The following is a 16,658-nucleotide window of genomic DNA, read 5'->3' on the forward strand; positions in this document are numbered from 1 at the left end:
CTTCGTATAATCGTTCTGCTATACAAATTTCGTATTTTCGTAACGGTGACGGTGACATAGACGGTGCTCGAAAAAAAACATTTTTTTTCTGTGCAACTTTCTATTACATGGATGAAAATGTTGGGTAAAACTAGCTTAAATATGCAATGCTTTAGGCTAATATGTGGAGGAAAGTAATGTAAAGCGCCGCATCTGAAAACGCCCTTCTTCGTTTCGTTTTAGGTAGTGTTGTCTAAACTTCGAAAATCGATAATTTTTTGCAACTGTTTTTCAGACAAAAAATCATTGATCTGAAAACTCACTGAAGCAAAGTTCACTACTGATTTTCTGATACGCGATTCTCAATGAAACTGATCTCACGTGGCAAAAATGAGTTGTGGAAAGTTCACAAGCGAACATTCGCCTCGATTATATTTAAGAGAAAAGTTCGCACATTAAGTATATTTCTTGCAATTTGATGCTCTGTTGATGAGTGAATCAATAGTGGTTATGTATTCGAAATTTATTCAGCAATATCGCAGTGGTGGAGTAATACCATCAATATAAGTAGCAAGTGCTGTGATTAATAATAGCAAAAAATATTAATAAAAAAAAACAATCACAAAGCATGTTATGCAGCTGATTAAAAAATAATACCCACTTTAGCTTGAATATTATACGCAGAAGTAACAGAAGCACGGGCTACCGCTACGCCAATTCAAAAGTGCCATTAAAACGCTGCGCCTGCTGTGTGTTCAAGGCATGTAAAATCCTGCGCTGCTGGTACTCCTCGTCACTGATAGCTGATAACACTGCTATCTCTCCCGGGAAGTCTACCCTTTAGATTGTTAGCGAACGATAACGGTCATACACAGTGATCACATGTATATGAACGAAACAATCGTCAGTAGAGAACACTATTGTTGCTAGTGGAAGCACGTTTCTAAATTCTATACACGGAACGACCGAAATTAGCTCTGCGTCTAATTCGTATTACTGTTTTTGAATTAGTTGATTTTAACAACAAAATTTCCAAAATAACTATAAAATTAGTTGAAATTGAGAATTTACTTTGCTGAAAAAAACTCTTATTTTTAGAGAATGTGTTTAGTTGGCGAATATTCTGGACACAAACCAGCAATATTTCAATCCAGTACAAAATTCTCATTGACAACAAATTTTGTTATTAAAATCAGAAAATTTGTTTCTATTTATCTATCACCATCTTTACTGAAGAACAGAACAAAGAAAACAAAAATGAAATTGGTTTTATTAACAAGTTTATTAGCTAAAAACTCATGAGAAGTGTCAAAGCAAAACAATCCATTAAAAAGCTAAAAGGGACAGTCTTGTTGAAACTGCTTGCAAATTGTTTAGATGTTTTTCGCATGCGTTACGATATATCCATATATAAATTTCTAAACCGATATGTAAAAATGACGTAAACTGTTAGTGGAAAGTGTATTTATTCAGAATTTGTGCGCATTTAAAGCGATTGTGCGTAATAATGTTTTTACGGGGAACAGTGAAGTGAGTTTCGAATATTGCACTCTAATTGTATATGTCAAATGATGTTTTTTGTATCTTCCAAACTTCTCGGCTACGCTGTGTGGTGTACTACTTGTATTCGAATTTTGTTTCCGAGTGCTCAAAGTTTTCAGTGAGATAGTCAATTTCGCGAAGTCGAATGAACAAAACAGCAATTGAGAAGAAAAATTTTCAAAAAGAAGTTTATGTTTCGCTTATGTCTTTTTCTCCAATACAACATCGTATTTATACCTGCAAATATAGAAAAGATAATCGTGACTGAAATTTTTTTCGATAGTCGTGTGCCATCTAGTGGCTAGTAGTCATTACGGTGTTAACGTTTTTTCGGTGACAGAGCGCTATATAGCTGCAAATGGCAGAAACCAATTCAACCATTTATGTTGGTTGAAAGCAACGTTTTATTTCTCTAATTCAACTAAAAAATTAGTTGAATGGATATGAAGCGTGCCTTAGCTAAGAAATGACAGCACGTTTAATTGGTGAATTCAACTAAAAAAAATAGTCATTTCAACAAATATTTCATTATTATTAAGGGAATTAGAATTAAAAAATCTAAATTAGCAAAAGTAAGATTTTTTTAGTTGTCTCTAAAAATAACTAACTAAAATCAGAAATTCAACTAATTTTTTCGCCAAATTGCTGATTTCGGTCTTTCCGTGTGCGAATTTTCAGAGTTATGCGGTTTCCCTTCTGCGATTTTTTTATGCAAAGTTTCAGAGTGATGCGTTTTTTATGCGGTACGTAAACTCGCATAAAAAAGACTTCAGTGTACTATGTTAATAATAAATCAATTATCGATGTTCAATTTTCAACAAAAATTAAACTAAAAAGTATACAAACGATCTGACATTAAAATGAAACCCTAGCAAATGAAGAAAAATTGAAGAACTCTTATTTTGTAAGATCCCGTTCTTATGTTATATGTGTGCTAATTACAAGATCTGGTTTGTTTGGATTTCACGACCAAATAAATAAATGAGAAAAATAGAAGCAATATGAAATTATATCGTGGATATTTATTAAACAAACCCATACTAGGCTGCCGTTCACAAACGATTTTTTGTGACAGCGAATGACGAGTTTTCACCTACAGAGGTTTAGTTCGGCATCGATGCGATTCGATATAAATACGATGTTGTATTGGAGAAAAAGACATAAACGAAACATAAACTTTTTTCTCCTGAATCGCTGTTTTATTCATTCGACTTCGCGAAATCGGCTCTCTCACTGAAAACTTTGAGCACTCGGAAATCAAAAACCGAATACAATTAGTACACCGGACAGCGTAGCCGAGAAGGTTGGAAGATACAAAAAACATCATTTGACATATACAATTAGAGTGCAATATTCGAAACTCACTTCACTGTTCCCCGTAAAAACATTATTACACACAATCGCTTTAAATGCGCACAAATTCTGAATAAATACACTTTCCACTAACAGTTTACGTCATTTTTACATATCGGTTTAGAAATTTATATATGGATATATCGTAACGCATGCGAAAAACATCTAAACAATTTGCAAGCAGTTTCAACAAGACTGTCCCTTTCAGTTTTTTAATGGATTGTTTTGCTTTGACACTTCTCATGAGTTTTTAGCTAATAAACTTGTTAATAAAACCAATTTCATTTTTGTTTTCTTTGTGCTGTCCTTCAGCAATGATGGTGATAGATTAATAGAAACAAATTTTCTGATCTTAATAACAAAATTAGTTGTCAATGAAAATTTCGTGTTGGATTGAAATATTGCTGGTTTGTGTCCAGGATATTGGCCAACTAAACACATTCTCTAAAAATAAGAGTTTTTTTTAGCAAAGTAAATTCTCAATTTCAACTAATTTCATAGTTATTTTGGAAATTTTGTTGTTAAAATCAACTAATTCAAAAACAGTAATACGAATTAGGCGCAGAGCTAATTTCGGTCGTTCCGTGCATAAAAAAAACCGCATAACTCTAAAACTTCGCATAAAAAAACCGCATAACTCTGAAACTTCGCATAAAAAAAGTCGCATAGAAAAAACTGCATAAAAAAAGACCTCAGTGTACCATGATTTGGCAATCGGTTCATAACGCGACAAGTTCGCCATATTGCTATGGGATAAAAAATAATGGGTGTGCTATAACAGATGATGAACAAACCTAACCTCAAAGTCGATCAGTGTTGAAGCCTTCAATGTAAATAAACAACTAAAACCAGATTGTGAACGATTGTACGGACATACAAGAAGGTTTCTTTGCGTAAAAAAGTGGCCAATCACAAGCATGCTTGCTGCAATCCAGTCAGTGCACGGTGGTTGCTCAACAACTCGAAAGGCAGCTAAAGAATTCGACATGCCGCGGAAAACTTTAGAGAAGTAAATGATGATGATTTTTTAATACATGTAATGTCTAAAATAAATGTGAATCTTATTGATTGTATTAAGAAAAGCAGTACAGTAGAGGAAATCTAATTAAATTACTGAGAAAATGTACTTATTCTAAGGGTGGCGGTTCTGCTCCACATAGAGAGCACTTATGCCCCGCACTGAAAATATTGAGCTGCTCAACAAGCCTCCGAAAATTACATGTATTGAGTACCGAATTGTTTTGTTTATCAATAATGTTTTTTTGGCTATCGAGGATACTCCTGAAAGTGCTTCATAGACGTAATAATTATCAAAATCAAGCGTTAATTTATTGTAGAAATACGATTCTTAGCATGGCACACTTGCCCCACCATCCCTTATTGCATAACTCCCTACGTACCAAATTTACAATTCCACACAGAATAATTTTCCAGTTCTCTTTCTACTTTCTCGAAGGACTTTTTTTATGTTATATAGCATATAACCTCAAAGCTTAAATTAAAGTTCATATTGTCTCCAAAGCTACTGTAAAATTTCTTCCGGATCCGACTTACGGCTCCGCAATCACAGGGTTACTGGATTTTAACTGTTAAATGTTTCTTCGAGGTCCGAACGCGCTTCACATTCGTTTATACAGCATTCATTTTATGTGCTCCGCCACCGCTAGCGCGTTTGTTTGAATAGTTTTGCTGTAATGATGACATGGGATTTTTGCAGCTCTCAACAAGTCATAGTTAATTCAATGAAAAAATATTCCATGCTGGATATTGATTTCAAGACTTATTTTTTATCCAGTTGGTTGTTAAACCCAATTAAACGCTATTTAGCAGGAATTTAATATATAGATTAATAGAAGATTCTCTCGAGCATCCAGCAAACGAAGCGCTTGATTTTTTTTTTCCATAAATAATGAAGCGCACGATGGTTCGCAGTATTAGCTGAGATCGCCATCTCTGATCCTGCGCTCCTGCTAGTTCTGTTCATAATGGAACATGATTGGAACATAATTACTTCCGCTAGTTTTTTTTGTGTGCTTTTTTTATCTGGCAAAGCATTCTCATTGTGAGCGGTGGAATAGTTCGCTCACATTGCAATGGAAACTATGTATTCATTCTTCGGTGAATGATTATTCCAAACCCTGGTGAAGATGCAAAATCGGTACGCACCGATAAATGCTGGTACGGAAGAAGAAAGCACAACACGCCTTTACGAACGATGCATACTGCGTGTTTTGTTCAATTTCATCCACGATATAAACAAAACGAAAACCAACACCGATGCTTAGGTTTGAAAACTATGGCAATCCCTCCGCCAGTAAACATTACACGTCGTATCGCAAGTCTATCTTCACTCTCTGCCTTGCCGTCAGACGCACATCTGATATTTCGTGCTTATTTCTTTCGCTGCCCCTGGGGAGTACATCAGTGTGTGGTCGCAGCAGTGACGACTATAATCTCGAACATAATACATTTAAGAACAATTCAAACCTCCATTGACTTTCAATGATTTTTTTAGTATTATAAAGACGTAGAGCCGTCTTGAATTCCATACTAGGCTGCCATATTTAAAAATAGGCCTGACACATGTATTATATTATAATTTAATTGTATATGGTTCCGTGAAATTAATACGTTTATTGAAGCCCAGCATACTTTTTGCTTTATCGATTATGGTATTGTAGTGTTCCACAAAAGTGAGCTTGGAGAGTTTTGTGTATGCTTGTTTCATTTATGAATCTAACAACCTAATCTCACAAACTCTACAAATCCTGTTAAACCTGTAGTTCCGGAACCGAAAGTAGTATCCACAACAAATTAAAGAAAAAGTTTGTGAAAATCGATTTGGCCATCTCCAAGAAAATTGAGTGAGATCCTTTTTGCAGTTTTTAATCACCATTTCCAATTCTTCCGAAACCGGATTTAGATAAACGGAATAGCTGGTTGGTTCGTTTGCTACCAACAAATATGACCTACAAATTGGAACAGTCTTGAACGTAGTTAAACCTATACTTACTATCTCATGCTCTATTTCGATTAAACCAATTAAACGAAATCTAACAAACGAAACGAACCTGCGTTTCTGTTACTTCTGCACATGTAAGTCAAGCTAAACAGCATGAATCAGCAGCATAAAACATGTAGTAGGATTATTATTATTATTATTATTAATGACATCACTACACAACGTGTTCGAAATAGAACAAAGCACACCTTGTTCGTTTTGTGTTTTCTTCTTCTTTCGGTGTTGTACATATTGTCACTCTATATGGCGATTTGAAAACTTTGACACTCATCGCCCTGTAACTGCGGAACTGGAAGTCGGATCCGGATGAAATTTCACAGTAGCTTTAAAGACAGTATGAACTTTAATTCAAATCAAGATTTGTGAAAATCGGTTCAAGCATCGCTGAGAAATCGAAGTGACTTCTATTTTTGGAGTTTTTCTTCGTCACATTCGGTGCTTTCGGAACAGGAATGATTTGTTCGGGAAATGTGAGAGCTGGATATCTTGTTAATATGATGTCTTTGATATTATGAACAGAACTAGCAGGAGCGCAGGATCAGAGATGGCGATCTCAGCAAATACTGCGAACCATCAAGCGCTTCGTTTGCTGGATGCTCGAGAGAAACTTCTATGAATCTATAAATTAAATTCCTGCTAAATAGCGTTTAATTGGGTTTAATCGAATTAATGCATGAGAGTAAAACAACCAACTGGATAAAAAATAAGTCTTGAAATCAATATCCAGCATGGAATATTTTTTCATTGAATTAACTATGACTTGTTGAGAGCTGCAAAAATCCCATGTCATCATTACAGCAAAACTATTCAAACAAACGCGCTACGGTGGCGGAGCACATAAAATGAATGCTGTATAAACGAATGTGAAGCGCGTTCGGACCTCGAAGAAACATTTAACAGTTAAAATCCAGTAACCCTGTTATTGCGGAGCCGTAAGTCGGATCCGGAAGAAATTTTACAGTAGCTTTGGAGACAATATGAACTTTAATTTAAGCTTTGAGGTTATATGCTATATAACATAAAAAAGTCCTTCGAGAAAGTAGAAAGAGAACTGGAAAATTATTCTGTGTGGAATTGTAAATTTGGTACGTAGGGAGTTATGCAATAAGGGATGGTGGGGCAAGTGTGCCATGCTAAGAATCGTATTTCTACAATAAATTAACGCTTGATTTTGATAATTATTACGTCTATGAAGTACTTTCAGGAGTATCCTCGATAGCCAAAAAAACATTATTGAAAAACAAAACAATTCGGTACTCAATACATGTAATTTTCGGAGGCTTGTTGAGCAGGTCAATATTTCAGTGCGGGGCATAAGTGCTCTCTATGTGGAGCAGAACCGCCACCCTTAGAATAATTACATTTTCTCCGTAATTTAATTAGATTTCCTCCACTGTACTGTTTTCCTTAATACAATCAATGAGATTCACATTTATTTTAGATATTACATGTATTAAAAAAAATCATCATCGTTTACTTCTCTAAAGTTTTCCGCGGCATGTCGAATTCTTTAGTCGCCTTTCGAATTGTTGAGCCACCACCGTGCACTGACTGGATTGCAGCAAGCATGCATGTGATTGGCTACATTTTACGCAAAGAAACCTTCTTGTATGTCCGTACAATCGTTCACAATCTGGTTTTAGTTGCTTCTTTACATTGAATGCTTCAACACTGATCGACTTTGAGGTTAGGTTTGTTCATCATCTGTTATAGCACACCTGTCCCATAGCAATATGGCGAACTTGTCCCGTTATGAACCGATTGCCAAATCATGGTACTATGTTACTAACAAATCAATTATCGATATTCAATTTTTAACAAATATTGAACTAAAAAGTATACCAACGATCTGACATTAAAATGAAACCCTAGCAAATGAAGAATAATTGAAAAACTCTTATTTTGTAAGATCTCGTTCTTATATTATATGTGTGCTAATTACAAGATCTGGTTTGTTTGGATTTCACGACCAAATAAAAAAATGAGAAAAATAGAAGCAATATGAAATTATATCGTGGATTTTTATTGAACAAACCCAAATGTGTATATTTATGATAAACGCTCATTATATGTGAAAATGGTGGGGATGGTACACTTGCCCCTTTGGCAGTCTTGCCCCACCTTCCCATACTTGCCCGTTGCAGAGCAAAATATGAATACTAGATTATTAATCAAATCACTTGAATGCGCGCCAAGCTGTGTTGTGTGGAAATTTTATAGAGTCTACTTGATCCATATGCTTCACTATTTCGAATCACATGCTCAATTAAATATTAAACTAGGGGAACGTGTTACTTGAGCCAATTAGTTCTGATTCCCATTCTGTACGATTCCCTATTTGTACGGAACAAATATGCGTATAATGGCAGTTTACCGGTATATAAATTGTGTTGAGTTTCGCAAGTCAAATTATAGAACAACTGTTAGAAAAGAAAGGGAGTAATGTGGGCAGGTTGTTTTATGTTTCGTGGTTTTCTTAAAATTTCAGAAATGTGAATCTACGTATCTTCACGATGGATGCAATTATTGCAGCCAAAATGCGCTGAAATTTCATTCAGAGACAACAGAATTGAGATGTTCAAGTGACAAAGTCAAATTATCACCGTTAACTCAAACACCAAAACAGTTTGACTATCTACTTTATGGAACAATTCCATTTAAATTCGAAGGATTTTTTTTTTGTTTTTTCGGCCTAACAAAAGAAATTTGTTTCAAATATTGTTTCATTGGATCGACTACTTTTTGGCAAATTCATTAAAAGAAAATCCATTCACCTTCCGCATCAATAATGGCTTGATACCTACGAAATATGCTTTGGGTAAGATTTTGTGCATATTTCTCTCAAAACGCCTCCAAATTTTGTGAATAATATCAAATTGTAATTTCGGTTATTTATTCGAGCCCAAACGTCTTCAATAAGCCCAGACACGATCCAAATTATATCTATCATTCGAGACGTTCTTGGTCTTACTTTCTCTCAGCATCTTTTTTGCAGAGTGCGTTTGAGTGGCTATGAACAGTTTCGTCCGATATACTCGAATCATTTCTTTTGCCTCCTTTTAGGACATTAAATCGATGGTACCGAGATTTGGAAACTCATCGACAAACACCTCTTCGCCGATGCTCACATACTTTTTCGACTTTTGGATCTATTTCGATTGGGTCATTTTGGGACCTTTAAAATGCGAACACGAAAAAATTGCTTTGATACCTATTTTGAATATATTGCTGAGATCGAATCAAAAACAATTGACAGATGATTCATTTTAACGGAACAACGTGCATTGGGTGTTTTCAAACGAAATGAATTGCGAAACCTCATAAGGCGGCTAAAAACCACGAATATTCTCGCGTAGCCAGCAGCAGCAATTGGAAGTAAGATTTAATTCTTTCGGTTCTAAATCAGCAGAGTGAAGCTCAACTAGTTATTTTGCAAAAAGAATATATTATTTATTCTCCTGTGTGACTGGCAGCAAAATTGCTTGTACTCATTAGCAATCGATCTCTTCGCGCCTGTTGTTGCAAGCAATTTTGCCTATATCCATGTTATAATTTCGTGTTTGTTGTTGTCTGGAACTGATTAATCTGATAGCAGTGCCGTGTTTATGCAAATTTTCATAAACTGTTAATAGGAATATAATATGCACGAAAACAATTTCAATAACAAAATATCTACCAATTTTCTCAAATGGTGAAGCAGTTTTTTTTTATCAATCGATGATCCGTTCCATACTTGTGATCCATCAAACACGTTGTCTATTTTGAAGTTCCTGTGTCTTCAAATATCGTATAATCCTATAGTTATAGTGTCTAAATTCCATCAGCATTTGATTGCGTTATCGTTCACATCAAAACAGTAAGAGCTTCATTAGATACAACCACCAATGTATGCACCATTTTCTCTGGTTTGCAAGTCCCGATCTATTTTTTTTACCAGGAATTCTAAAAATTAAACGCAAACAATGCTGCCGTCTCCCTGCTGAAACTGGACTTTCCTACAAATTAAACTATTTTTCAAAATATTTTGAACAGTTTGGAAACCGGTTCGCATCGTAGTCGGGATCTTTAGCTAACCGCTCTCGTATGCTGGTTCTCATTGCTTCGCAGTATGAGCTCTGCAGGGCTTGATCATCCGATATCGTGTTGGCAATTTCATCCAGCGTGACAGGCCCCCCATTGACGGCTGTATTGCTCGTTCCAGCGTTGTTGGTGCTATTACCAGTGTTGCCGAAACTGTTCGAATTGATACCGGTGCTGTGGAAAGCCTGTCGCACACCGCTTGCTATAAGTGACGGAATATCGGAGGGAGGTTTGGTTTCTGCTATCAATTTGCGACGTTTCGACGACATACCGGATATGTACGCGTCGGAATACGGACCCTGCGGGATCTGTGAATTGGAACGTACAACAATTTGGAAAGGACATGCTTGAACTATATCCATTTACCTGTCGCCTTTGTCGTGTGATGTCCCGCGAGATTACCGGCAACCAAGTGGGTGGCAAATGTGTATGCCATGGTTCTGAACCAACCACTACCGACGGAAGTACTTCATCGTCCTCTTTTCGTGCCGGTGGTAGTGGTGGTAGTAGTTGAGAATTTCTTGCTCCCACAGGGATCGTCATTGTTACGTCTTCGCAGGGACCGGTAGTGGCAGTCGCGGAAGCTGCTGTTGCTGCTACTGACGAAGCTTCCGTTGACGGTACAGCAGCAGAAATCACAATTGCTGCGCACTGATCAATGTTGACAATTGGTGGTTCGATGGAAATGGAGATTTCAGCAATGTCCGACACCAGTTCCGGTGTAGACGTAGATTCCGAATCATCTACTTCCATTGGCTAGAGAAAACAAATATTCAAATTATAAACGTTTACGACTTACGGAAACCAACCACTTACGCTTGGTACCCGATTTTGAGCTTGACTCTGACCAGACGCGTGTCTTCGAATAACCAGAAATTCCTGAATATCTTGTTGATCGTGTCGACTGGATCGCTCCAGTTGACGGTGAATGGCAGGAAGGAACAGATGCAAAAGTTCCGGGCTTACCGTGGGTACATCTTGGGTGCTGAATATGGCCATATTCAATAACTCGCCGGAGAACGTCTGTGCATTCGACTGTCCGACACAGGTGACCAAAATCATGAAGAACCGACGGACGAAAGAGATTAGAAAACGCAACAAACGAACTCCAAACTGTTGCGAACTGTCTTCTCGTATTAAATTGATACAAAATGGAATTGAATTCCGAATCAGATTCTCTATCGAAGCCCGTGTGTCGTAATCCGGAAGATCATAGTTTGAAACACGTGACAGAACTGGCTCGAGTCGTTGGATGAGCAAATTGATAGCCTGTGAAGAATGGTTTTTGGTTGTTGTTGTTGTTGGGAACTGGGATATCAGAGCGAGTGAGTGTTTACTTACATCTTGCATAGCGGTTTCGCTAATGGCTTGTCCATTGAATAGGGTTTCAATGATGTACGCTTGCAGGGAATCGCGTACACGGTTCAATGTGTTTGGATTTGGAACAATTTGTTCAAAGTCCGCTAGTGTAAACTGGCTACCGAACAGATTGAAGGGTAGTGTCGTGAGGATTTCTGGAGGTGCTGCAACGTAGTTTTTCAGTTAGAGAATCACAAACTTAAATGCAGCTTCACACTTACGTGCACTGGCTTGACTAGCTGCCGAAGTTGGGGTGGTTCTACTGCTATTGTTGTTGCTGTTTGCAGCAGTATTTCTAGCCGTTGACGATTCCGAAGCAGCACGATCCGAATTCTCACGAATGTGATGACTATTACACGGGAGAAACCTTTAAACAAAACAAAACCAAAAACCTGTTTTAATCCACCTAGTGGTGTAATGATGCCTTTCTCATATCAATCATACTATCATACCTATATAAAACTGTGGTATTCTTCAAAATTATTTTTCTTCGATTCTTAAAAGAATAATCGAAATAGATTTGTTTGACCATCTACTGATAAAAACTATCAATTGGAAAAGATTTGAGGTCGATTTAGAAAACTTTTTACGGTTTTTCGCTCTTTTCAGTGATGGTATAAATTTTTAACACACTTTACCCTATATTTCCGGATCCGGAAGTCGGATCCGGATGAAATTCAGGAATTACGTAGGGGACCACAGGGCCTTTCATTTGAACCTAAGTTTGTGAAAATCGGTCGCGCCATCTATGAATATGTTAGAACACATATTTTCATTTTTTTGCACATTTTACCCCATAAAGTTAGTGCAAAAAACGTTACATACACACATACGCACATACACACACACACACAGACATTTTGCGTACTCGACGAACTGAGTCGAATGGTATATGACACTCGGCCCTCCGGGCCTCGGTTCAAAAGTCGGTTTTCACAGTGATTGCATAACCTTTCTATATGAGAAAGGCAAAAAGGCGAAAAAAATTTTTTTCTTCGATTCTTAAAAGAATAACCGAAATCGGTTTGTTTGACCGTCTACTGATAAAAACCATCAAATTGGAAAAGATTTGAGGTCGATTTAAAAAAAATTTTAAGGTTTTTCCCCATTTTCAGTGATGGTGTACAATTTTTAACGAACTTTACCCTATATTTCCGGATCCGGAAGTCGGATCCGCATGAAATTCAGGAATAACGTATCGGACCACAGAACCTTTCATTTGAATCTAAGTTTGTGAAAATCGGTCGCGCCATCTATGAGAAAAGTTAAAACACATATTTTATTTTTTTTGCACATTTTACCCCATAACTCTCGAACCGGAAGTCGGATCCAAATAATATTCAGGAATTTTGTATGGGACCACAAGACCTTTCATTTGAATCTAAGTTTGTGAAAATCGGTCGCGCCATCTATGAGAAAAGTTAAAACACATATTTTATTTTTTTTGCACATTTTACCCCATAACTCTCGAACCGGAAGTCGGATCCAAATAATATTCAGGAATTTTGTATGGGACCACAAGACCTTTCATTTGAATCTAAGTTTGTGAAAATCGGTTCAGCCATCTCTGAGAAAAGTTAGTGCACTTATTTTCACAATTTTTTGCACATTTTACCCCATAATTCCGGAACCGGAAGTCGGATCCAAATAACATTAAGGAATTTTGTATGGGACCACAAGACCTTTCATTTGAATCTAAGTTTGTGAAAATCGGTTCAGCCATCTCCGAGAAAAGTGAGTGCAAAAAAACGTTACATACACACATACGCACATACACACACACATACACACACACACACACACACATACACACACAGACATTTTGCGTACTCGACGAACTGAGTCGAATGGTATATGACACTCGGCCCTCCGGGCCTCGGTTCAAAAGTCGGTTTTCACAGTGATTGCATAACCTTTCTATATGAGAAAGGCAAAACAGTACTTAGAAATAGTGTTTTCTCTTGGATTAATTTCGGTTGACGAACCTATCAAACGAGGACAGCATGTTGGCCGGAATTGGTCGCACGTTGCGCACATGTGTCGGAGGGATACTGTGAACATGCGGACGTGACGTCGAACGTGTCTGTGTGGAAGTGGTCGGAAGAGTAACCGTGGCAAAACGGGATTGCGCTCCACTGTCATTATTTCCTCGATTCACGTTGGTCGAGTTGGTGTTGGTGATTATAGGGTTTGCTGGCGGAGTGCTATTGGTAGAGGTACTGTTGCTGTTGGCTGTTGTTGTACTGCTTCCAGTACTAGTGGCAGCACCTTGCGAAGCTGTTGATCCCGGCGGGTTACCACCAGCGTTTATCTGAACGTGAATATCGGCATGAATCGGAGCGGCATTCACGACGGCCTGAATCAAACGTGCCACCTGCATCTGAGCATTATTATTGGCGTTGTTAGCTGAAAAAGAAAATGATTTTTAACGTTTGAAGAATGAAAGAAAAAAAAGAAGCAAAAATGATTAAGTAAAGATTAGTCTATTGTCTACAGACTTAGTCGAATCTATAAGTCAAATATTATAGCACATTACCATCCCGACTCGAGAAACTGAGCAAAAACAAAACGGTACTAAAAGTGATAAGAAACTTTATAATAGTTAATATAGTACTAAACACTCCACTCAGAATAACTAAAATGCACGTCGTGTCGCTTTCTTATATTGCTTGCATTTAGGTGTTATTATTCCACCAACATTCATTCAGGAAATCTATATTCGACCAAAAATCATACTTAGAAATAACCACAGTTTCATATATCAAATAAAATAACCAAGTGAACGGAAAACGATGAAAGCCTTCAATAAAAATCTAACAGTAGAAATAGACATAGTTAAGAAATAAAATATACGTAGTAAACAAGCAAATACTAATACAAAACTAGAATACAAATATGGGAAATAAAAAGCGTGACTGTTGACATTTAATATTTAAAAATTTCCTCTTGAGCAAATTCTGTTTTTTTTGGCTTAAATTTAATTTTTCTCTATTTTGATTTGACTCAAATTGTACATGACCGAAAAAGATAACAGTTCGGCTGAAAAGTTCGTATCGTTTAATAGAAACACACATTTTTTTGCCAAAATTCGTTTTTATTATTCAACATAATTGCCATCAGAGGCGATAAAGCGATTATAGCGATCTTCCAACTTTTCGATAACATTTCTGTAGTACGATTTGTCCTTTGCCTCAAAATAGGCCTCAGTTTCAGCGATTACCTCTTCATTGCTTCTAAATTTTTTACCAGCGAGCATTCTCTTGAGGTCTGAGAACAGGAAAAAGTCACTGGGGGCCAAATCTGGAGAATACGGTGGATGAGGGAGCAATTCGAAGCTCAATTCGTTCAATTTCAGCATGGTTTTCCTCGACTTGTGACATTGTGATTGTGAGCTCACGCGGCACCCATTTTGCACAAAGCTTTCTCATATCCAAATATTCGTGAATAATATGTCCAACACGTTCCTTTGATTAGGGTGTCAGCTATCTCGATCAACTTCACTTTACGGTCATTGAAAATCATTTTGTGGATTTTTTTTCACGTTTTCATCGGTAACAGCCTTTTTTGGACGTCCACTGCGTTCATCGTCTTCGGTGCTCATATGACCAGTACGAAATTTTGCAAACCACTTACGAATTGTTGCTTCGCCCGGTGCAGAGTCTGGATAACACTCATCAAGCCAGTTTTTGGTATCGGCGGCACTTTTTTTCATCAAAAAGTAGTGTTTCATCAACACACGAAATTCCTTTTTTCCATTTTTTTCACAATAACAAAAGTAGCTTCACTCAAAATGCAATATCTCACAAACTAATAATCAGAAAGCTGTCAAATTTATACACGTATCTTTTGAAGGTTGGTACTAACTGGAAATGGTATGGATTTAATTCTAGTGGCGCCCTCTCATAGAAACGATACGAACTTTTCAGTCGATCTGTTAATTTGTATAATCGATTCACAATTTTAACTACAAGGAGTATATCGAAAAGTAGTTAGCAACATTGATTATTGAATAAAAAAGCGAAAAAAAAAACATATTTTGACATCAGTTTTCGATATACTGTAGAAAAATTACATTTTTATGCATTTTACTGATTATATTGAAGAAAATCCTAGTTTCTGTGAAACGCTCGAACTTTGGACTTGACATTCTTCATTAAATTCTGCACAGTTACTTTTGTGACTTTCCTGGTGGCAGCTGTCCAGTTTTTTGTCGTGAATACGACTTACTTTACTATGGGGCGCCTTTTCAAAATTAGCCATATGGAAGAATGGGCAGAACTTAATCGCGAATATCTCGACTTGTATTAATGGTAGCAACATAATTCTTTCACCATTTCATCAAAAATATGATCAGGAATTCAGGATAATATTTTGAACAGTGTGCGATAACCACAAACAACTCAAAAATTAAGTTTTCTTAAAATTTGAAAACAACGCGGAAAACTTTTTACTTTCGCTTGGGTTTTTCGCGCAAGGACGACGATTTTGAGATAGTCAGGCACATATCTTCAACTGAATGCGTATAAAAGGGGAACCGTGGTCGAAAATCGATCATTTCTTTTCGTGCGTTCGATGGAAGCAGACGTCGTGGGAGTGGAATCATCAACCAGCAGCGAGAGAGAATGCACCTTCTGCGTGGTTAATAAAAACCTCAAACGCTCAGGTCGCATCTCTTATTCGCTTGCTGGCCACCAGCGATGCCAACCCTACGGATTTATCCGTAGATCTACGGATTTCTGTCTTTTCTACGGATCTACGGATGAATCATATGAAATCTACGGATTTAGCATTATTTTACCAGAAATCTCCAGATCCAACATTATATCTCTAGATATCAATGGAAAATAATTCATTATTGTTTTATCATCTCAATTTTTTTTTTGCTTGTCTGATTAGAATAGTAATGATGCCTCTATAAGCCACCGATCAGTCGTTGTTGGAAGCCTGCCTTTGTGGATTGGCGCCTCAAGCTGTTCATTATGCTCGTACATTTACGAGCATAAGTACTTGAAACCAAATCTACGGATTTGACCTCAAGGAAGGCGAGAACCAGCAGCGACTGAAACTGGATTCTGAGTCCGTTATTGGATCTAAATTTAGGTCTTGAACTCAGGGTCCAGTTCTCTATTCCAGACTTCTATTCGGTTGTTCTTAAAACCATAATAATACTCCTAAAGAATTATGCGGAATTTACTTTACTGTACCTCTATACAACCCATTTTTTATTCATGGCGAAAAATCGTCTTCAAATTTCAGAGCTTAGTTCCGGAATATGAGTTTAGAATTCAGAGTCTGCGTGCTGAACTGGATTCTGGAAAATGAT

General features: G+C 37.0%; 1 protein-coding gene across 4 annotated transcripts in view; it reads right to left on the minus strand.

Moving 5' to 3' along the window:
* Positions 1 to 9,321: 9,321 nt before the first annotated feature.
* Positions 9,322 to 16,658, minus strand: part of LOC131434629 (large proline-rich protein BAG6) — a 35,023-nt gene continuing 27,686 nt past the window's right edge. For all 4 annotated transcript variants that reach the window (XM_058601545.1, XM_058601546.1, XM_058601544.1 and 1 more), the window contains 6 exons: positions 13,321 to 13,741; positions 11,557 to 11,702; positions 11,318 to 11,499; positions 10,793 to 11,245; positions 10,343 to 10,732; positions 9,322 to 10,284 (listed from right to left, as the gene is read on the minus strand). In XM_058601545.1, coding sequence (XP_058457528.1) covers positions 9,904 to 10,284; positions 10,343 to 10,732; positions 10,793 to 11,245; positions 11,318 to 11,499; positions 11,557 to 11,702; positions 13,321 to 13,741 — 1,973 coding nt within the window. In that variant the 3' untranslated portion in view covers positions 9,322 to 9,903. The remainder of the gene's footprint in view (positions 10,285 to 10,342; positions 10,733 to 10,792; positions 11,246 to 11,317; positions 11,500 to 11,556; positions 11,703 to 13,320; positions 13,742 to 16,658) is intronic.

This window comes from Malaya genurostris, chromosome 3 (assembly GCF_030247185.1).
Source record: "Malaya genurostris strain Urasoe2022 chromosome 3, Malgen_1.1, whole genome shotgun sequence".
NCBI classification, from domain to species: Eukaryota; Metazoa; Arthropoda; class Insecta; order Diptera; family Culicidae; genus Malaya; species Malaya genurostris.